Source organism: Drosophila grimshawi, unplaced genomic scaffold (assembly GCF_018153295.1).
Source record: "Drosophila grimshawi isolate 15287-2541.00 unplaced genomic scaffold, ASM1815329v1 contig_1377, whole genome shotgun sequence".
NCBI classification, from domain to species: domain Eukaryota; kingdom Metazoa; phylum Arthropoda; class Insecta; order Diptera; family Drosophilidae; genus Drosophila; species Drosophila grimshawi.
The window spans coordinates 5,021,093-5,040,000 of NW_025062900.1; the positions used below are offsets into that span (position 1 = coordinate 5,021,093).

General features: G+C 39.0%; 1 protein-coding gene across 1 annotated transcript in view; it reads right to left on the reverse strand.

The window, feature by feature from the left end:
* Positions 1-18,908, reverse strand: part of LOC6562558 (S phase cyclin A-associated protein in the endoplasmic reticulum) — a 36,378-nt gene that overhangs the window by 1,463 nt on the left and 16,007 nt on the right. The window contains exons 8-10 of the mRNA XM_043214447.1: positions 3,787-3,932; positions 3,597-3,689; positions 3,213-3,304 (exon numbers count right to left, since the gene is read on the reverse strand). Of these exons, the coding sequence (XP_043070382.1) occupies positions 3,213-3,304; positions 3,597-3,689; positions 3,787-3,932 (331 nt within the window). The remainder of the gene's footprint in view (positions 1-3,212; positions 3,305-3,596; positions 3,690-3,786; positions 3,933-18,908) is intronic.

Consider the following 18,908-nt stretch of genomic DNA (forward strand, 5'->3'; position numbering starts at 1 on the left):
GACTAACCAATGGACAACAGACAAGAGACAACAGACAACAGACAATCAGCTCTCGCTTCTAATTTGTTTGCATTGGCAGCCGTGCGAAGGCGAGTGTGGCGAAGGACCAAATCACAAAAATGAGAAAAACAACGGCACTTACAGTGGGCACAGGCTATGAGCGACTCTGTACTTATAGTGTTGATAAGAAAGAGTTCAAATTGAAAGCAAATTCGATTAAAACAATAGTCAATCAATAATTATTGCTAATATTATGAAGAGATTTTCGGTTTTTAATGGAAATAGAAAAAGCAAATATAAACAAATTCAATTGTTTTTTTTGTTTATATCCTGCTAAAGGATATAAACCATTTCTCATTCGATTTCATTCAAATTTGCTATGGAGAAGGTTAACAAATTAATTCTTTATCTTTTTAGATTACTTTTCGTACGAGAATCTTATAAAATTGTCTCAAATAAAACTAAATTATGACTTAATTTAACCAAGTCAAATTCAAAGATCAATTAAATGGGAGACAAAGTTGACATCTACAAATCTGAATTGGAATCTGATTTAGCATTTAAGAAATTAAATGATTTACTAAAATATAAATGTCAAAAAGAATTCCCAAAATTCTAGCTGCTATTGTTGAATTATTTCTGTCTTTTGCAGAGTTTTATGATAATCGCACATACTTCAAAACTCGGGCACAAAGTAATTAAGCAACCCTCACTAGACAATGACACGCACAACTCAAACCACCCTCGTTGCGCACAGTGGGCAATAAAAATGCAAAAGTCCAAAGCCCAAAAAAAAAAAAAAACACACAAAAGCAACATGAAAAAGAAATCAACAACTAAAACTGAAACTGGCAACTTGTACGAGCATTGAGCAAATATTTAGCTAAACAATTGACGTGGCTGGCTGACTAGCAGTGGATGGAGAGAGGTGGAGAGAGAGAGAGAGGGGTGGAGAGGGGGGAAGGGGGCCGGATGTAGTAGGCAGGATATGAGCGAGGATTTGTTGCATGGCTCAAAGAGCAAACGATGAGCGCGATGCGCGCGGCGGCATCCTTCAAAAAACAATCAGGCTACCAGTTAATATCTGTGTGTGTGTGTGTGTGTGTGTGTGTGTTGACTGTGTGTGTGTGTGAGTTACTGCCGCCTTTTGCTTGGGTTAAACTTGAAAATTTCATTTTACAAAGTCAATATTTGCAAGGCTGGCAGCAGCACTTGAACATTGAGCTGCTCTGTGGTTGTGCGTGTGTTTCTGTGTGTGTGTGTGTGTGTGTGTACGTCTCTCGCTGATTAAAACCAAATCAAATTATTTGCCAGCCCAAGAGTTAGAGATGTACACATCTATTTTTTGTAAGCAGCTAGCAATAATAATAACAAGGGCCAAAGATGAGTGGATGAGAGTCGAGTTGAGTCGAGTTGTGTCTTGTGGACTTTATCTATTTTTGTGGTAATTTAAAACAAATAAACTGGCTAGCCAACTGGCTGACTGGTGACTGGCTGGCTGGCTGGCAAGTTTTTGCTTAGCTTGGCCTAATCCCCCCAGCAAAATGCCGCTTGGCTGCATTTTCAGTTTCGCTGTTTGCGCAACAAATTAGTTTGTCAAGTGGCATACAGAGAAAAATTTGGTCAGTTAAATCGAAGATTTCTCGGCAAAAACTTACAACTAATATTTAGAAAACACTTTTTATTAATGGAACAGCAACAGAATTTAGAAATTGAGTAACAAGTTCTGGGTTCAAATTCGAATTATGAATTTGACAACGTTTCTTTTTCAGTGTAGAGCGACTACAACTTGAAGCTGTGCCACAAATATTGACATAGCACAGCAGGAAATGAATTGTAGACAAAAGCCAGTCAGTCAGTCAATCAATCAGTCAATCAGTCAGTCAATCAGTCAATCAGTCAATTGCTGTTTACATATGCCGTTTCATCAGTCAACCTCAACCTGCATATCTGAAATGCGTTGTGTTCTTGCCAACATGGAAAGTACAGTGTCAAAATATTTGTACACCCGCTGAAAACACAAACCCACCTAAAAACCACAGCAACAACAACAGCAGCAGCAGCAGCCAGCCAGCACCAGAGCTGCTCAAGTTGTTCTAGCCAAATGTCAGCAGCGGTTCAATGGCGCTGATAATGTTTGTCAAATGTCATTGCAACTACCTCCCCACCCCCGTCCAGCGAACCCACGTATGCAAATACCACCCAAGACTGATGACAACTGATGTCAGCTGTCAGGTGGCAGTTGGCAGTTGGCAGTTGGCAGGTGGCAGGTGGCATGTGGCAGTCATGACATTTTGCCAATATGCAAATTTCAAAAGGCTGCGTCGACATTTTCATCGCCTAAACTGAATCCTAACTTTTTTTGGCCACACTTTCTCCTGTGTCGTTGTTTCTCCTCAATTTTCTTAGGCGATTTCACGTGCCACAAACTTCTCAAGTGCAAGGCAAAGAAAACCCCAACAAAAACAAAAACAAAAAACTCAAAGTCAAATTGAGTTGGTTAAAGATATAAATACTCTTTCAGATTTATGACATTTACAGAATAGCGATTCTTAAAAGTCTCCTAATTAAACTGGGTAAAGCGACGAGGAATCCTCAATGCACATCCTAGCAGAGTGTGTCGCCTTAACCAGGAAAGGATGAAGCATTCTAGGGATGCATGTTCTCAAGCTCTCAACCCATTAAAGATTCTAAAATAGGCTCAGAAGGATGCACTATAGATCTAATAAGTCGCAGTGCAGGTACCCCAATAATAATAATAATAATAATAATAATAATAAGCAAATAAAGCATATTAAACATTTTTGATAAGTCAAACTTAAGATTGGATTTGATCAATGCTTGCTAGACAGCTTAGCTATCTAATGTTCTAATAGTTTTAGAGCCAAATATTTATTTGATTCATTTGGTTAGGGAAAGAATAGACTTGCACAGATTTATGCAATATATTTATAGGTTCAGCAAGTTGATCCAATCTTGCAGGCTGTGTGTGTTACAAGGTCTGTTTGGAAACTCGACTACTCAATGCAAGTGTATCCGTTGGAGAAAAACTTTGACATAATGAAATTTTCAACGACTGACTTTGTGATTTGTTTAAGCGGCATTTGGCTTTTGGCATTTGCCCACTTGTTGAGAATGTTGAGTGACACAGATGGCGGAAAGGGGGGACTGAGGATGCCAGCGGGGGGGTGTTGCGTGGGCTGATAACTTACCTGAAAAGTGTTCACATCCACCAAGGCCAGCGACACGTAAAGACTAAAAGTCGATGCCGCCAAGGCGGTCATGCGCGGCGGAATGCATTTACCTGCAATAACAAAAAAAAAACAAAGAAGTTAGAGAAGAATCAGCAGCAGCAGCAGCAGCCGGAGTAAGCGGATATTGATAGATATATGCCATAAAAAATACAAGTTTACAATATTACAAAAATCAAAATTAATTTCCGCCAACGCTTAAAACTCACGTAGCGCTCAAACAAATGCAATTAGCACCCCGCCCCCGCCCCCGCCCCCGCCCACTGACCGCACCCCTTCCTTTGACTGACCTCATCCGGCTACTGTTCTCAATTTTGTTTTATGTAAGATCCGTTATAAACTTACCAGTGGGCACCACACAGCCGGCGAGCATTGAGACGGTGCCGAAGAGCTCTGTGGATTTGGCAGCGCTCAACAAACGTGTGGGATCAGCAGGACCTGCAACAAAAAAAAGGATATAGGAAGCAACATTGAGTTAATTAGTTTGATCCTGTTTACTTTGGCAAAGGTGAGAGTTGTGTTTGTTGTTGTTTACCTGGCGGGCAGACATCACTGAAGCGCGTGAGGAAGCCCAGCGTGGTCAGCAGGCTCAGCATGAGGCTCTGGTTTGGCTCAATGGGCTCGCGCACCTTCATGCAACGATGCGACAGCATTCCAATTAGTCCAGTGATCACCGCATAGCTGAGAGAGAGAGAGAGGGAGAGAGAGAGAGGGAGGAGAGTGGAAAGAGAGAGATATATTTATTAAGAGAAGTAATTCATGGCAATATCTACAATTAGCAAAGAACTTTCTTTCAAATGAAAGTCCACCAGAAATCTAGAAAGTATTTTTGGATTTTAAAAATAAATTCTTAATACACAACAAAAAACTGTTTAAAGTATAGATTCTTACCCAATATGAGAATATTGTTTTTACAAATATTTGTTTTAAAAATAACTTGCAAATTTCAGATTTATATTTCGCAAGAATTGCTTCTAAATTTAAAAGCTTTCTTTTTAAATGTTTCAAAAATCTAACTGGCAATTCTCAAAGAAAAACACTGATTTTTAGAATGCGAATAGTTTAAATTTTTCAAAATGAATTTCCAAAAATAATACGAGCTGATCCTGAATTTGCAGCGCCATTTCTTCGTTAATATATAAGATATAAGATAAAGACGACTTTTCAATGACTATATCAAAAGCTCATCATATTTTCACCTTTCTAGAGTGGCTCGACAAAAACATTGTGAATATAAATTAGTAATTTATTAAATCGAGTTTTCCCACTCAAAACTGCTGCGCTCAACTTGAACAAAAGTGAAATAAATGCATAAATTGAATCACCTACATTTAAATACATACACAATTCTGTGCCACTTTTAATATATGCATTGTGAATGTATTTTTTTTTGTTCAATTGCAGGGAAAGTAGAGTTGAGAGCTAATATCCTTCATATGGCAATCAGTGGCACGCGTTTGGCATTAAGTCTGTGCTCGAAATGCAAAAAACGATTAGAAGCCGGCAGTCGCATAAAATGTTGCTAAATGTTTGTAAGCAAATAAGGAATAAGCCCTCGGTCAGGACTTTTGTGACTGTGACACTGCATGCATTGAGCAGCTCAGAGAGCAGAGAGAGATAGAGAGAGACAGAGAGAGAGCAGAATACGAGAATTGTGCAATTTGTTTTTGCTGTTGTGCAAATATATTTGACAAGCATGTTGTGCATTCAATTAGAGACGAGCTTTAGCTAGTTGATTCCACAAAAACACTAAAAATATCAAAAGCAAAGATTTACCCCTCTGCTCTCCTTATATCCTTAAACCCCTTATTTTTGTGATTTATCATAATAAATGGTTGTGAGTTGTGAGTAAACACAAATCATCATCAATTACAAGACTCCCCTCCCCCCTCTCTCTCTCTCTCTCTCTCTCTGTATGTAAAGAGCAATCGTTGATTTGCACTCGACACGCCACTTGGTGTCGCCTCTCTCCACTCTCTCCACAGACTCTCCTACTCTACAGCATACTCTACACTTGTCATCAGTCGTCAGTTTGTGTACAAACTAAATGAATGGCATACAAATTTTTACTATTTAAGTGCAGAATTCATCAAACAATCGACTAACCCCAATACAAATACAAACGGATGCTGCAACTATGCCAACTACAGTGGTCACTCGCTACAACATACACATATTCATTTTGCCAAACTACTTTTGATTGAATCTTATGAACATTCTATAATTCAAAAGTGTTTAAAAAGTGTTTAAAAACTGTTTGTTCTCTTAACAAATATCAGTTTTTGCCAACTCAAACAAAAGTTTTTAATTACTGTCTAAAAAAATGGCAGTTTTTATAAGCGAATTTTTATAGACTTTTCTGCACTTTTCATTTTCTAATTTCTTTATTATTATGTTGCAAACAATTACAAATTCCACTGTGCAAATAAATGCTTGTATGCCTTGGATATATAGATATATATATATATATCTATATAATATGAGTGATTGATACGGCATGACAATGTGCGAGAAAAACGAAATAATAATGAAGCCAAATGCTGCCAAAGCAAACAAATATGGCCGACAACAACAGCAAATGCGGCCAGAAAGGGAAATATAGCATTTGACCCCTTTTGACACTGAGCCTTGACTACAAGCATCTAAGCGTGTGTGTGTGTGTGTGTGTGTGTGTGTGGCGCTCAAATAAAAGCGTCCATTACTCAAACTCGCACACATCCCCACTTGGCTGGCTGGCAAACAAAAGCTGGCCAGGCTACGTGTCCTGGCTGCGACTCTTGGCTGCTGAATGGAAACTGCGAATTGCGAACAGCGATTCCGATTTGAGGTGTGGGCTGTGTGTGTGTTTGTTGTGTGTGTGTGATGTGTGTGTGTTTGTTGTGTGTGAGGTGGTGTGGGTTTTAGAAATGATGCTTCTGATGCTCTGCTCTGGCGTTGTCAACTGTAAACATACTTGAGCTTCCTGTTTTGCTATTTGTGTTCGCTGCCACAATGGACGCACACTTAACCAACACACACACACACACAAGCACATACACCTAACACACACACACACACAGATTGAGCTGATGTTTGCTTGGGTTGGTTGGTTGGTCAACGTTCTGGCCGAAAAAGTACTCGGCAAACTCATCAGCACCACAAAAATATCCTTAATAATTTTCTTAAACCAACAAGCACAAAGCTGTGTGAAGGATGCTTTTACCCAGTCAACAGCAGAGCTCGTCTTCCACATCCCCTCATCCTGTTGTCTCCCTTTCGTACTGTCATCGTTTGTCATGTGTCCTGTGTGTCCTGTGTGTGTGTGTGTGGCGAGGACATCGCTTGTGCAAAGTATTTAGTTCGCCACGCCGGGGCGCATCAATCCAAACACACAAAATGGCCAACGCCGACAAGGAGTATCGGATGTGGCTGAGGTTTCCTTTACCCCGCCAACCATCCCCTCACACAGCATATTCCGGGAGCCACATAATCGTCACTGCCCGTAAAATAAACAGCAACAGAAGCAGCAACATCATCGCCAGCCGCTGACGATGGCGACAAAATAAAAATAAAATACGAGTGTCAACAAATTAGAATCGTCATAACGAACGACGTCATACACTAACCCAAAGTCGAACAAATTCTCTTTGATTATAACTTAAATATTGAGCTTAAAATATATATAAATATATGTATATCTATATATATATATATTAATTATAATCGGCTTATTATTGCTTTTAATAAAATGGAATATTTTGACAACATTTGAATTTTCCTTTACTTTTCTTTTGACTTTTAATGATTAATCCTTTTGAAGGTTTCTCGAGTGTTGCAATGAATAAAAATTAAATAAATTAAATATTAAATATTCTTAAATAAAATCATATGAAAGTATCCGTATATATATACTTTATAAAAGCTGATTTGAGTTGCGTAACTTTCTTATCTAAAAGTCAATATTACCCCACAAACATAGTGGAAAGTGTATATCATAAAATACGAGACCCTGGGCGCTGGACATGAGCATTTTGGATGTTGGTGTGAAAAGGCATTTGGTGGAAAGCTTGAAATAAAATAAAAATAGTGCCGCAAAAGGACGACGTGCAACAAACAGCAACAGCAACAACAACAGCAACGGCAACAGCAACGGCAACAGCAACGGCAACAGCAACAAAATTAACATCCTTGTTAGTTGTGAAAACACGTTCGCTAAATACGCGACAGGCGCTGAGCAACCCCGCCAGGACAAACCAGGACACACTGAAGTGTTGCGAGTGTGTTTTTTTATCTCTCTCTCTCTCTCGCTCTCGCTCTGTTTGAGACAGGCGCAAATATTTTAACAAGTGTCAAATGCACACGCTACTTAACTAAGTTGCTGCTCGACTATTTTATTTTTGCTTTTCCGAAGCATCTTTTTTTTTTGTTGTTGTTGGGAATTTTTATTTTGATAGGATTGCCGACTCACGTGCTCCACTTCACACAGTCAGAGTGAGAAATACAAAAAAAAAAAAATGAAGTATAAACTCAATTGATTAATAAACAAAACAGCAACACTTGCAAAAGTCCTCCAGCTCACCCAAGCCCAGTCGAGGCCAACCCCCGCTGACCATGTAATTTGGCCATTTGTGTGCATTGATTTCGGCACTTAAGGCGCATAATCAGGCATCAGCGGAAGCTGCAACGGCAGCCATAGCAGTTGTGGCAGCAGCAACCGGGACACATCAGCGGATTTGTGTGTTCAACAACAAGCAGCACGGATCGCTGCACAACAATGAAAGGCAGTGGCAGTGGCAGTGGCAGTAGCTCGTTGCCCGAGTCTGACAGAACAGGACGAGGCCGATGCTGAGGCCTGTTTGCCCCGCAGGTCCAGTGGCATGCAGCAGTATTCGCATCGGCTTCACGGCGCATAAGCAGGATTAAAATCAAAACAGATTTGCGTTGACAATGACAACAAGCAGCAACAGCAGCAGCAACGACATGTTAATGTCCTGCCCAGTTTAAACAACGGCAGGCAGGCAGGCAGGCAGAAACAAGTTGTTGATATGTGAAACGAAACACCTTGCCCGGCGCAACAAGGATCTACACACACACAGAGAAACATATATCTGACATGTACAAGGCGCGGCCAGCCAGCAAACTGAAAATGTCATTTCAAGTTGATTACTAGCAACAGGACCACGGGGTAATAAAGGATTTTGGGTTGGGGAACGAACTTAAATCGTTTTCAAATGAGTGACGAGAGTTTCGAGTTTGCAATTCGGGGCTTTTGTTGCCCCGGGGCCGCTTAACAAGTGCCAAGGCGGCGCACTTGCGAGTCCCTGCAACATATGCCACACCGAAACTAAACAAAATGGCTGACCGCCTGTCAAAGGGTGGAGAGACTGGGCTGGGGGCGGCATTAAAAAGGTATATGCATATTATAAGCAGTAGCAGATGTCATAAGACATGTTTCTAGGTGAGTAGTAGATGATTAAATTCCATAAAAAGGATCAAAACTAATGCAAAATTAAGAAGATGTAATTAGTTAAAACTTGTTGAATTTCGAATAGGTTCGAAAATCTCCATCTACGTCTTCTATATAGCATACAAATTTCTCTTTCTGTTAAGCATAAAAATTTCTTTGATTCATATACGATTTCTAACACCAAATAAGTAGAGGCTGCATCTATTAAAAATCTGTTTATCTTAATAAAATAAGTCAGCTTGTTAATAAAATACTGCATATGATATAAGATCATCTACTTTTATTTACATTTAATTTAAAAGAAATTCCAATATTCAAGTCAAAACCACAATTCAATTAATTCGATGATTTTCATTCACCGCGAACCCTTCACAAAATCGAAATATAAATTGAGAAAATCATTAAAAATCAGTCACTCAGCAAAGTCAACAAAAGAGGCAGCTGTAAGTAGAAACCGGAACCAAAAACCCAAAACCGAAACAGTAACCGAAATGGAAATAGAAATATAAATAGGAATAGATTTAGATACAGTTGCAGATTCATAGCCAGGACACGAGTAGCCTAAAACAACACAAGCGACACAATTGTAACAACAGCCAGAAAAAAAAGGTGTTAAATGAAAACTAAACCAGAGACTGTGTAGAGTGTGGCGAGGACAGAGCAGAGGAGTAAGGGAGGGAGCAAGGATATGCCATGGAAGTTGATTAAAATGCAATTGTGAAATGTGAAATTGTTGTTGCTGGTTGTCAACACTTGATTAAGAGCAGCCGTCGCAGAGAGCAGCGAGGGTTGCTTGAACAAGTCGCGTCGGCGCATTGACAGCGGAACCCGCTGCCCCCCGCCTTCTCCTCGTCCACGTCCACGTACTCGTGTCCTGGCAAGGAGGGAATCTGTAGCTGTCGCGTTCCGCTTGGGTGTCATGTCAAAACAATGCAACTCGAGACACATTTTTAGGGTTGAAGCCGAAAGCAAATGCAATTTGAATAAGCGCCATGGAAAATAATATCTAATTGAAAGTGAGAGGCAAACTGGAAGGGGGCAGCGACCAGCTGATAATCATAATGATAATTATGATGATGAAGATGATTATGATGCTGACTGCTGACTGCTGCACACCTGGTGACTCCAACTGACTCCAATGGACTCCCCCTCTGTCATTGCTGTGGCTGTTACAAAACTTTTTGCCCATGTTTATGCATTAAACGTGTCAAATATTTTTTGTTACTGCAGTCGTGTGGTATTTGTTGTTGGGGGCTGCCCTTTAGGGCCATTAAGTTACCATTGGCCCAAAGAACGAGGCCAATTAGCTATATATACCGCGTAGACGCATAAAAGGTATATACAAACATATATATTATATATATATAAACAAGAGCAAACCTTAAAATCTAGTTGATTTGTGCGTGGCAGTCAAAAAGGTAAATGCGAAAAGCTCTTGAGAAGTTTACGATGAATAAAGTGTCAAATACTAAATCAGAGATGCTCGAATAAAACTAATATTTTAAAGTAAACTGCACAGATATTGGAGAGTATAATGAAAGCTTTAAACAATTGCAGCTAAATATTGTGAAAACCATTGATGACAAATTTAGCAAGTTAGTTTTTTAGCTGCACAAAGTTAATCATTCAAACTAGAAGCGATTCAAACTCCTTAGCAAAGCATAAACTGCAGAAAATAAGTTATAAAATTCATCTATAAGCTAAACATTTGACAAACACTTCACAATGACGATAAGAAACTGCACATTTGATAAGAAAAAAAGCTTATAAAATATGTGAACAGATTCAGTTAGTTTGCAATATGTTTTGCAGTTCAGTTATCATAGTTAGGATAATTAAGGTATGGGAATGTAAATAATCAAAATCAAAAATCGATACACAAAAATCTTTTATTTAACACACACTTTGTAAATTAATTTTCACAAATTAACATATATATATAGTAAACTCTGTAAATCACATATAAATCCCAATAAGCCCCGCCCATTGTAAACACAGGGTATTAGGTTAGTCGATGTCACATTGCTGTTGTTCTGCGCTTTTGCTGTGTTGCCACACTCAACCCACTGTTAATGGGCAGACGGCAAAAATGTTAGCATGTGCAGTTAAGTAACGGTAACAATGATAATAAGTATAAACATTATCAGAGCAACGCCAGAACAGCGAACAGCGCAGCAATGAGGCGTCCTGTTATCATTAACAGGCGCGACAAACAACAACAACAACGCCAACAACATCATTATCACTTTATCATCATAATTATTGAGCGCATTAGTGCGTAAAGAGCGAGAGAGAGACAGAGCAGGAGAAAGATGCCAGCCAGATATATATATTCATATATATATATACAGAGTGAGAGAGATCTCTTAAGGCAACATCACGTATTTCGCAAATCCGTTAAAAAAAAAGTAGCAGAAGCTGGCTAAGACTGACACATTCACATATACTTATAAGTTATCAGCCAGACAGAGTCACAATGCGACTTACCACAATTCGTCATGTCAGAGGGCTCAACTTGCCACACACACACAGAGATTGAGAGAGAGAGAGAGAGAGAGATAGATGCAGAGCTAAGTTAAGATCTCAGTTCCGGCTAATGGAGTTATATGTGGCAACAACAACTGCCTTCTTATGAATTTCAATTGGCCCACAAAATGTCCTAGAATCAAGAAAAGGGGAACCAAAAACCAACAACAACAATCTGTGACACGCACTGCAATTATGACTAGTTTTAGTATTTTAGATACCCTGTAAATGTAAGCATGAGCTGCAAAAATCTTGACCAATGCTTGAAGGTAAGCTTCTAAACAGAACCAAGGCCTTATTGGTCATCGTTTGACCTTTATATTACATTTATATATATAAAATTTGAAGACTTAATTATGGGTTGAAAATCTTGTTGCAATTGCAACACAGAAATGGCTTATGAATATGGGTTAAAAACTTCCCACATCCATAACTTCGTAGTCAAGGACTTGATTTGAGCCTTTAATCCTTTGACCTACATATAAATTTGATAACTTGTCAAAAATCATGTAAAAATTTTACCCAAAAATAGCATATCAAAATGGAGCTAAACTTTCCACAGCTTTGTTAAAACTGAAGCGATTTTCAAGAAATTAATTTTGGCTCGACTTGGCTTCTAGATGAATTCTACATCTAAAATAGAAGTAACTAAATTCAGAAAATTATTAATCAATGGCAGGGTGTCTTTTGTCTTTTGTTCAAGGTCTGCTGACTGATTTGTACAAAAATGTTGAATTTCAGTTTCAGTAAATAGTCAATAATAATATTTAAATATGCAAAATTTGCTCATTCCAGTTGCTGCTTTTGAGGAGTATCTTATAGTGTGATCTGCTGACTTGTGTGTGTGTGTGAGTATGTGTGTGTGTTTGCATTACTAATATGAAACGCCCACCGCAAAAGCAACAACAATTGCCGCCTGCCACTTACAGCAACAACAACAGCAGCAGCAACAGGACAGCAGCAAAAGTACGTGAGTCTCCCTAATACACAGCAAGGCGCTTGTGTCCTGCATTGAGCCGCAGGCGGTCGATCCTTGGGCATCCTGCGGCGCTAATAACCCACTTACTTATAGTTATCCCTTTGTCCTGACGATGCTGCTGCTGCTGCTGCTGTTGCTGTACTTCTGACAGGCCATCAATTACGAGTATTATACGAGCATTACTTGTACATATATACATAAATGCGCAGCGGGGTCAGCAAAGGGGACTACGCCCCTAGTGGGCGTGGTGAGCGTGGTGTGGGCGAGCAACAATTGCAATCAAATTTAGACCGCAAACGAATTTTGCACGAATCAAAATCTTTGGCACATCACAAAAAAAATGCAATCAAAATAATCAAAGCATTGCGAAAATAATCCCTCAGCGTTTTAAATTTATTTTAATAGTTTTTTATTTATTATATGTAGAAATATTAGTCATGGGTGCATTGAAAACAGCAGCAGCAGCAGCTGTCAACTGAAGAGTTTTTTCCAATTTGAAAATTTGTAAATTTCAAAAAAATGAGAAGCGTAGCGAAAAAAAAACAGAAATTAAACTCGAAACACAGCTGTGAGCAGCCGCACCTTGAAGAGCGACTGATAAGAGACTGTGACAGGCTTGAGAGGAGGGCAGGAGACAAGTGCACTGAGAAAAAAACCTGGTCAACTTTACATTCTTGATTCAGTTTTAGAAAAAAAGCAAAGAAAAAAATGTTTTATATCCTTTTTTTCTCTTAATTTTAAGGCACACTTTCTGGTTTTAAGTTGACAGATCTGATTAATAATTTAAATTTAAATTTAAGATTTATTTTTCTATAATCAAAAATGCTTAAATCAATTTTTGCCATATTTTAAAGATTACTTAACGACGAACAATAGCAGTGTAATTAATTTCGTGTGTTTTTCTTGATGAATGCAAATGCAATTTTTACATGCCAACAATATTTTAATTCTGTTAACGCGCATAATCAGTCAGATGACGTAAATTGAACGCGAGCAGAGGAGTTGGCAGTGAGTACAGTGAAAGAGGAAAAGGGAGGGAGAGACTGAGAGGGAGGGAGTGAGAAAGAGACAGAGACAGGCGCCGCAGCAGCCGCAGCAGTTGACCGCAAAACCGCAGCGACGGAAGCAGCAAAGCCACAGCCAAAGGATTGTGCTTGTGTGTGTGAGAGATAAAGAGAGAGAGAGAGAGAGAGTGGGGAACTTATACATACACACACACACACACACACACACACTCTACATATGTGTGTGTGCTTGACTGCTGCTCTTTTTCGGGCACATCATAAATAATGCGACCAAGTGACACGAATCCCCAGCGCTTATCAAAAGAAGCGCCTCGAATTGAAGCAAAAAGGAAGACACGAATAAACATGAGTGGGCAGTGTGAAGCTTGAAAAATGTTACAAAAGGTGCGTAGTAATGGAATTGAATAATAACGGTTAATGTCTCCTCTTGTCTCACTACGGAATTGAAACTATGGATTAATGATCGAAACTTTTAGGTATCCATAACAATTTTATATATTAATAATCCTTATAACCTTTCACATATAAAATATTATAAGTCTTGACGAAGTCTTCGAAATAATTTGGTATATTTATGAATAATCAGTATCACGAGCCGAGTCTATATAATTTTATATGCCTGTTTCTATAAGAACTAGTCAATCTTTATGAAATTTGGAAAATGAAGGCAGATTTTATATGTCGAAGCTGCAATAGGAACAATCGATCGATAGATGAATTCTTGTATGAAACACATTTTTGTTTACTCATTTATTATGAGTTTAAATATACTCCTAACACTTAACCAAAGATCATTAAAATCACATTACTATTTAATATATAGCTTCCATTGGAACAATCGGTCGACTTCTTAAATTGATAATGCAATTTTGAGATCAGAAGATAGACTGCAGTCTGTAAGAGCATGTAATTTGCAGCATGCCTAAAGATAAACTTTCCTTTCGGTTTACTTTAAGAATAATTTTATTAGTTAATTTTTCCTACTCTTAAATACGAAATCAATTTACTAGATTAATATTTGAAATAGGCAAAGCTAAAATTGCAATATGACTCAGATTAAAGCCACCCCCTTCACACCCCACTCACAGACGCACAACCCCGTTTTTAATGGTATAATAATAATAGATTAACCGTTAAGCCCCCTTTTTAAAACGCATATGTTGGAGTTGAAATTATTGAAGGGTTATTTATATGACAATTAATTCGTTATTGACTTATTGCCAAGTGCCACGCCCCTTAATCAAATGAGTGAAAATGCAAATAAAATTTCGCGACAGTTGTAAAAACGAAACACCCCCCAACACTATCCCTCTCTGTCTCTCTCTACCTATCTCTCTCTCTCTGTCTGTCTCTTTAAAGTTTAGATTTTTAAGCGTTGCGGCTCATTAAACACACAAAATTTGAAAATCTGCGTTAAAAAAAATACGATTGCGATTTGAACTCGTGCCAGGGCCAAGGTTAGAAACGGAGGAGGAACGGGAAACGAGGAGTTAGCTGTGGCTGCTATTACCACGCCCATTAATGCAAATTAAAACGCAATGCGGACATATGCCCAAAAAAAAAAAAAAACAGGCTGAACCAAATCCAGAATACTGTATTCAGAATCCTGAATCCTGAATGGGATGTCGGGATGTCACAGCGCATTATCATTCATAAATCACAACATGGAAATTGCCGAGCTGTAGTTGTATCTCAATCTGAAACGGAATCTGAATAGGGGTTGGCTTCTGTTAAGGTTTTTTCTGCTTTGTTTTTTTTTTTTCAATTTTCAATTTGCGCCTTTTGCTGGAAAGCCCCGCTACTGCCCGCAACCCCCTCGTGCAACACAGTCTAATAAACATGTACACAAGAGTTATGAATAAATTAAGACATTTGTTTTGCACGCTGCTCATTTCGATTGTTTTTATGCTTGTGTTGCCAGCTATTAAATTGGCATTAGCTTGAGGGAGAGGAGTGGTAGGAGGGAGCGGGGGGTGGTTGAAGAGACCTAAAGCCATAAAGCCCTGTGGCCAAGTGGCTGTTGCAGCGCATTCATGCAACTCAAATTGTCATCTTGCCAAATTTCAAGTGAAATGTGCAGCAAAATAAATACTTGTAGTGAAATTTAAGCTGTGTGTTGTCAGTTGGCAGTCATGTGATATATAGCAGATATATATATGACATATGATATGATATATGCTTATGCGATAGGCAAAACACACGAAAACTAAACTGAATACAAAAACCAAGCAGAAAATGTTAAGTTTAGCTTGCCGAAATCTAAATACGCTTGCCGGATATATAAGAGAGATTAGATATAATATTGTAAACCAATTCAAGTACGTCTTCAATTAGCAATGGGGATATATCTCATAAATATATATATAAGAAATATGTGTATAATCTACATATGAACAATGCTGTTTAGGTTATGAAGAGAATTCTAATTCAGCCTCCTATTTACGAAAAGCAATCTACACCCTTGCCAAATAGTGAAGGGCATATAAAACTCTATATTCTTCAAGGTAGAAAACTCTTTACAGGATAGAAAGCTCTGCAACACTTGAATCAAGTTAGTTCTATGGCCTCATGGTATAACCCTTATAAGTCATAAATATATATATAATTTTATTTAAAGGCAAACAAATCACATACATACACATTTGCCCCTTCTGCTGCTGCTGCTCCCTAATTGCGTTACACATTTCATAAGACAATCAAAATAGCCCCGTCCCCGGCAAGGGCATACATAAATACGGATGTGGCAATCACACGCAGCAGAAAACAACAGAAACAACAGAAAACAACTGAGAAAAAGAAATCCTGTCGAGCGGTTTTCAATGAAAATTCATCAGCATGTCATCAACGTCTGCAAGACGCACAAGACACAAATCTTCTGCTGCTCATCTGTTTTATACTCGGCTATACTATTCTGTTCCATTCGGAATCCATTCAGTTTGCTGTGCTTAAGTCTGGGCCGTTGTTTTCTTAGTAACGCGAACGCCACCCAAAGCGTTTTCCATTTGCTGAACGGGAAAAACAGCAACGGGGTAAACGTTTTTGGTGTCGCCTCGGATTTTTAAATATATATACATTTACAAATATATATATATATATATACATATATTTTGACAGACAGTTGGCAGCTAAATGTTGACGGGGAGTGGGTGGTTAAGGAGGGGGGGTTGATTGTACTAGCAGCAGTGCGTCTTAAATTACGACACGAGCGTTGAAAATAAAATTTCAGCAGACCGCTGCCCGCTTTGCCGCCATATGGGAAATGTCACTTGGTTAAGGAAAAGCAGCCAGAAAACAGACAAGGAGTGGTGGGGGGGAGGAGGTTGCTGTGGCAGGTTTGCTGAGCTGGGAGGTAAATCAGAGTTGTGCCTACCGCAGACAGCAGCAGCGGCCAACGTCACCCAAAATGGACAACACACGTGGGGCCAAACAACAACAACAACAAAGTTGTGGATGCTGATGATGATGATAATAATGATGCAGATGATGATGATGATGATGATAATGTGGATAATGAGCATGTTGATGACGGCGGCGTTGGGGCCGTTAAAAAGGCAGCGCCAAATAGCTGCGAAAAGTAAAGCCGCTCGTAAAACTCAAACGAGGCGAGGAAAGCAAAAACATGGCGCCAAATAGCCGCAAACATAACGGCAACAAAAACAAGGAGCCAGCCGCAAGCGCAAGGATCAGGATGCTGGCGACGTTTGCCGCCATTTTGTAAACGAAAAGTGCATATAATAATAATATAAAACCGCAACAACAACCAAAGCAACAACAAACAGCGACAACAAACAGCAAACAGCAACAGTGGCAGCGACTACACACAAGGAATCATGCCAAAAACAGCATTAAAACCAGTATAAAAGAGAATTTGGACTAAACAAAAAATAGACGAACTTTTGATGCGCTATCAAAGATATTTTGATAGATCTTAAAAACAGAAAGCTAAAGGATTTTTCAAGAACTTTCATTATAGAATCAAGCAGTTGAATAGAGGTATATATTATAGATAATAGTCTTTAATTAAGATATGTAAAATATTGGATAAATGTAGGTATAGGCGTGAACTAACACATTTTAAAAATATTTCAAAAATATGAATTACAATTATTGCAAAAATATGTTTCAATTCATTAGAAATAAAATTGTAAAACTTAATTCAAAAATAGTTTAATGGTTCTTTATTCTTAAATTAATCAAACTTTTGGTAGGCTATGAAAGATATTTGATATATATATAATTATAACTAGTGAACTAATATATCTTAAGTCATCAGAAATTTGGGTTTTATTTACTGAAAAGTAATTCCAAATCATTACTTTGTACGTTAAAATGGATTCAATGTTCTCTTTAAGAATAAGAAACTTTTTACGAAAATAAGTGGACTCTAGCCAAGCATATATGCTTGGTTTACCCTTTTTGACGCTCCGTTGACTTTTAAAGAAGCCCTAAAACAAACTTAATAACAAAATCAATGTACTCCCTTAGCAAACGCAAGGTCGCATAAAAAGACGCCCAGGGTGTATTCAAGGCGGGCACAACTACAGCTTGTAGGGGAGGGAGGGCGTGGAGAGCGGAGTGGGGGTACAGCTTGAAATGGGCGCCTGTGATTTGGCTTTTGTGAAAAGTGGAAAGTGGAAAATGGCGAATATGTCGCCGAGCATCGTAAAAATTTATGCCCAACCGTAAGGCCTCCATCCAAATGGCAACTCAGGACGGGGACAACAAAGCACAAAAAGGTGTGGGGAAGAACTCTCATATGAGCACATAAAAATATAGAATGGCTAAGGGAGGGGGTGTGTGTGGGGAACTCTGGTCAAATTGCGTTCTTATGGCACTTTAGTGGCAAAATCAAATTAGAATTTATGTTAAGTTGGCAATCATAAATGGCGTCCAAACAGAAGAAAGCCAACCATTGAATAGTCATAATCATATTTAGTGGAGTGCAAAGAGCCGACCAAATGAGCAATACACAGATAATGGCAACTAAAACTGCAAATGTGAAAGATTTTTAGTTTTAATATCGTTGATTTTTATAGGCTGTTAGCGAAACGTGAAGTTGGCCGCGCATTGGATTAGTGGCTTGTAATGTGCGCCATCTGTCGGCCACTTGAGGGCATTACTCACGCCACATTTGGCGCATTCAAGTGCTTAGCGCGTTAATTTGCACCAGTTTCTACTCGAAAAGGGGGTTGACTAACACTGCACAGAGCAGGGTTGCTCAGACTGTTGACTGTTTGCCCCTAGGCGAAATTCACGTTTGTAAGCCCTCACAATTGCCGTTTGATTGAGTGATGCGCTCTGAAACTATTGTTGCTCTCTTTGTTGTTGTTGTTGTTGCTGTTGCCGGCGATGCGCATTAAATAATGCGCATCGAACAACAACAACGGCAAAGAAGAGACAGTTGTTTGTTGGAGGGTGCAACAACATAATCATTATTATCATCAGACAGCAGACTACTGCTGACGAGCATTAAATTAACTGTAACTGGCACCGGTAGCCCGCCTGGCCTTGCCTGCCTGCCTGCCTGCCTGGTTGACCTGCCTGCCTTGCCTTGCTGCACTTTACACATTTTACATATGTCGCACAAGATCTGCTCTGCTTTTGGTTTGTGGGTGGTTGGTCTTGTTGGTTTTTTGGTTTTTGGCTTTGCTTGGTTAATAGTATTCCCTCGAGTGAATGGA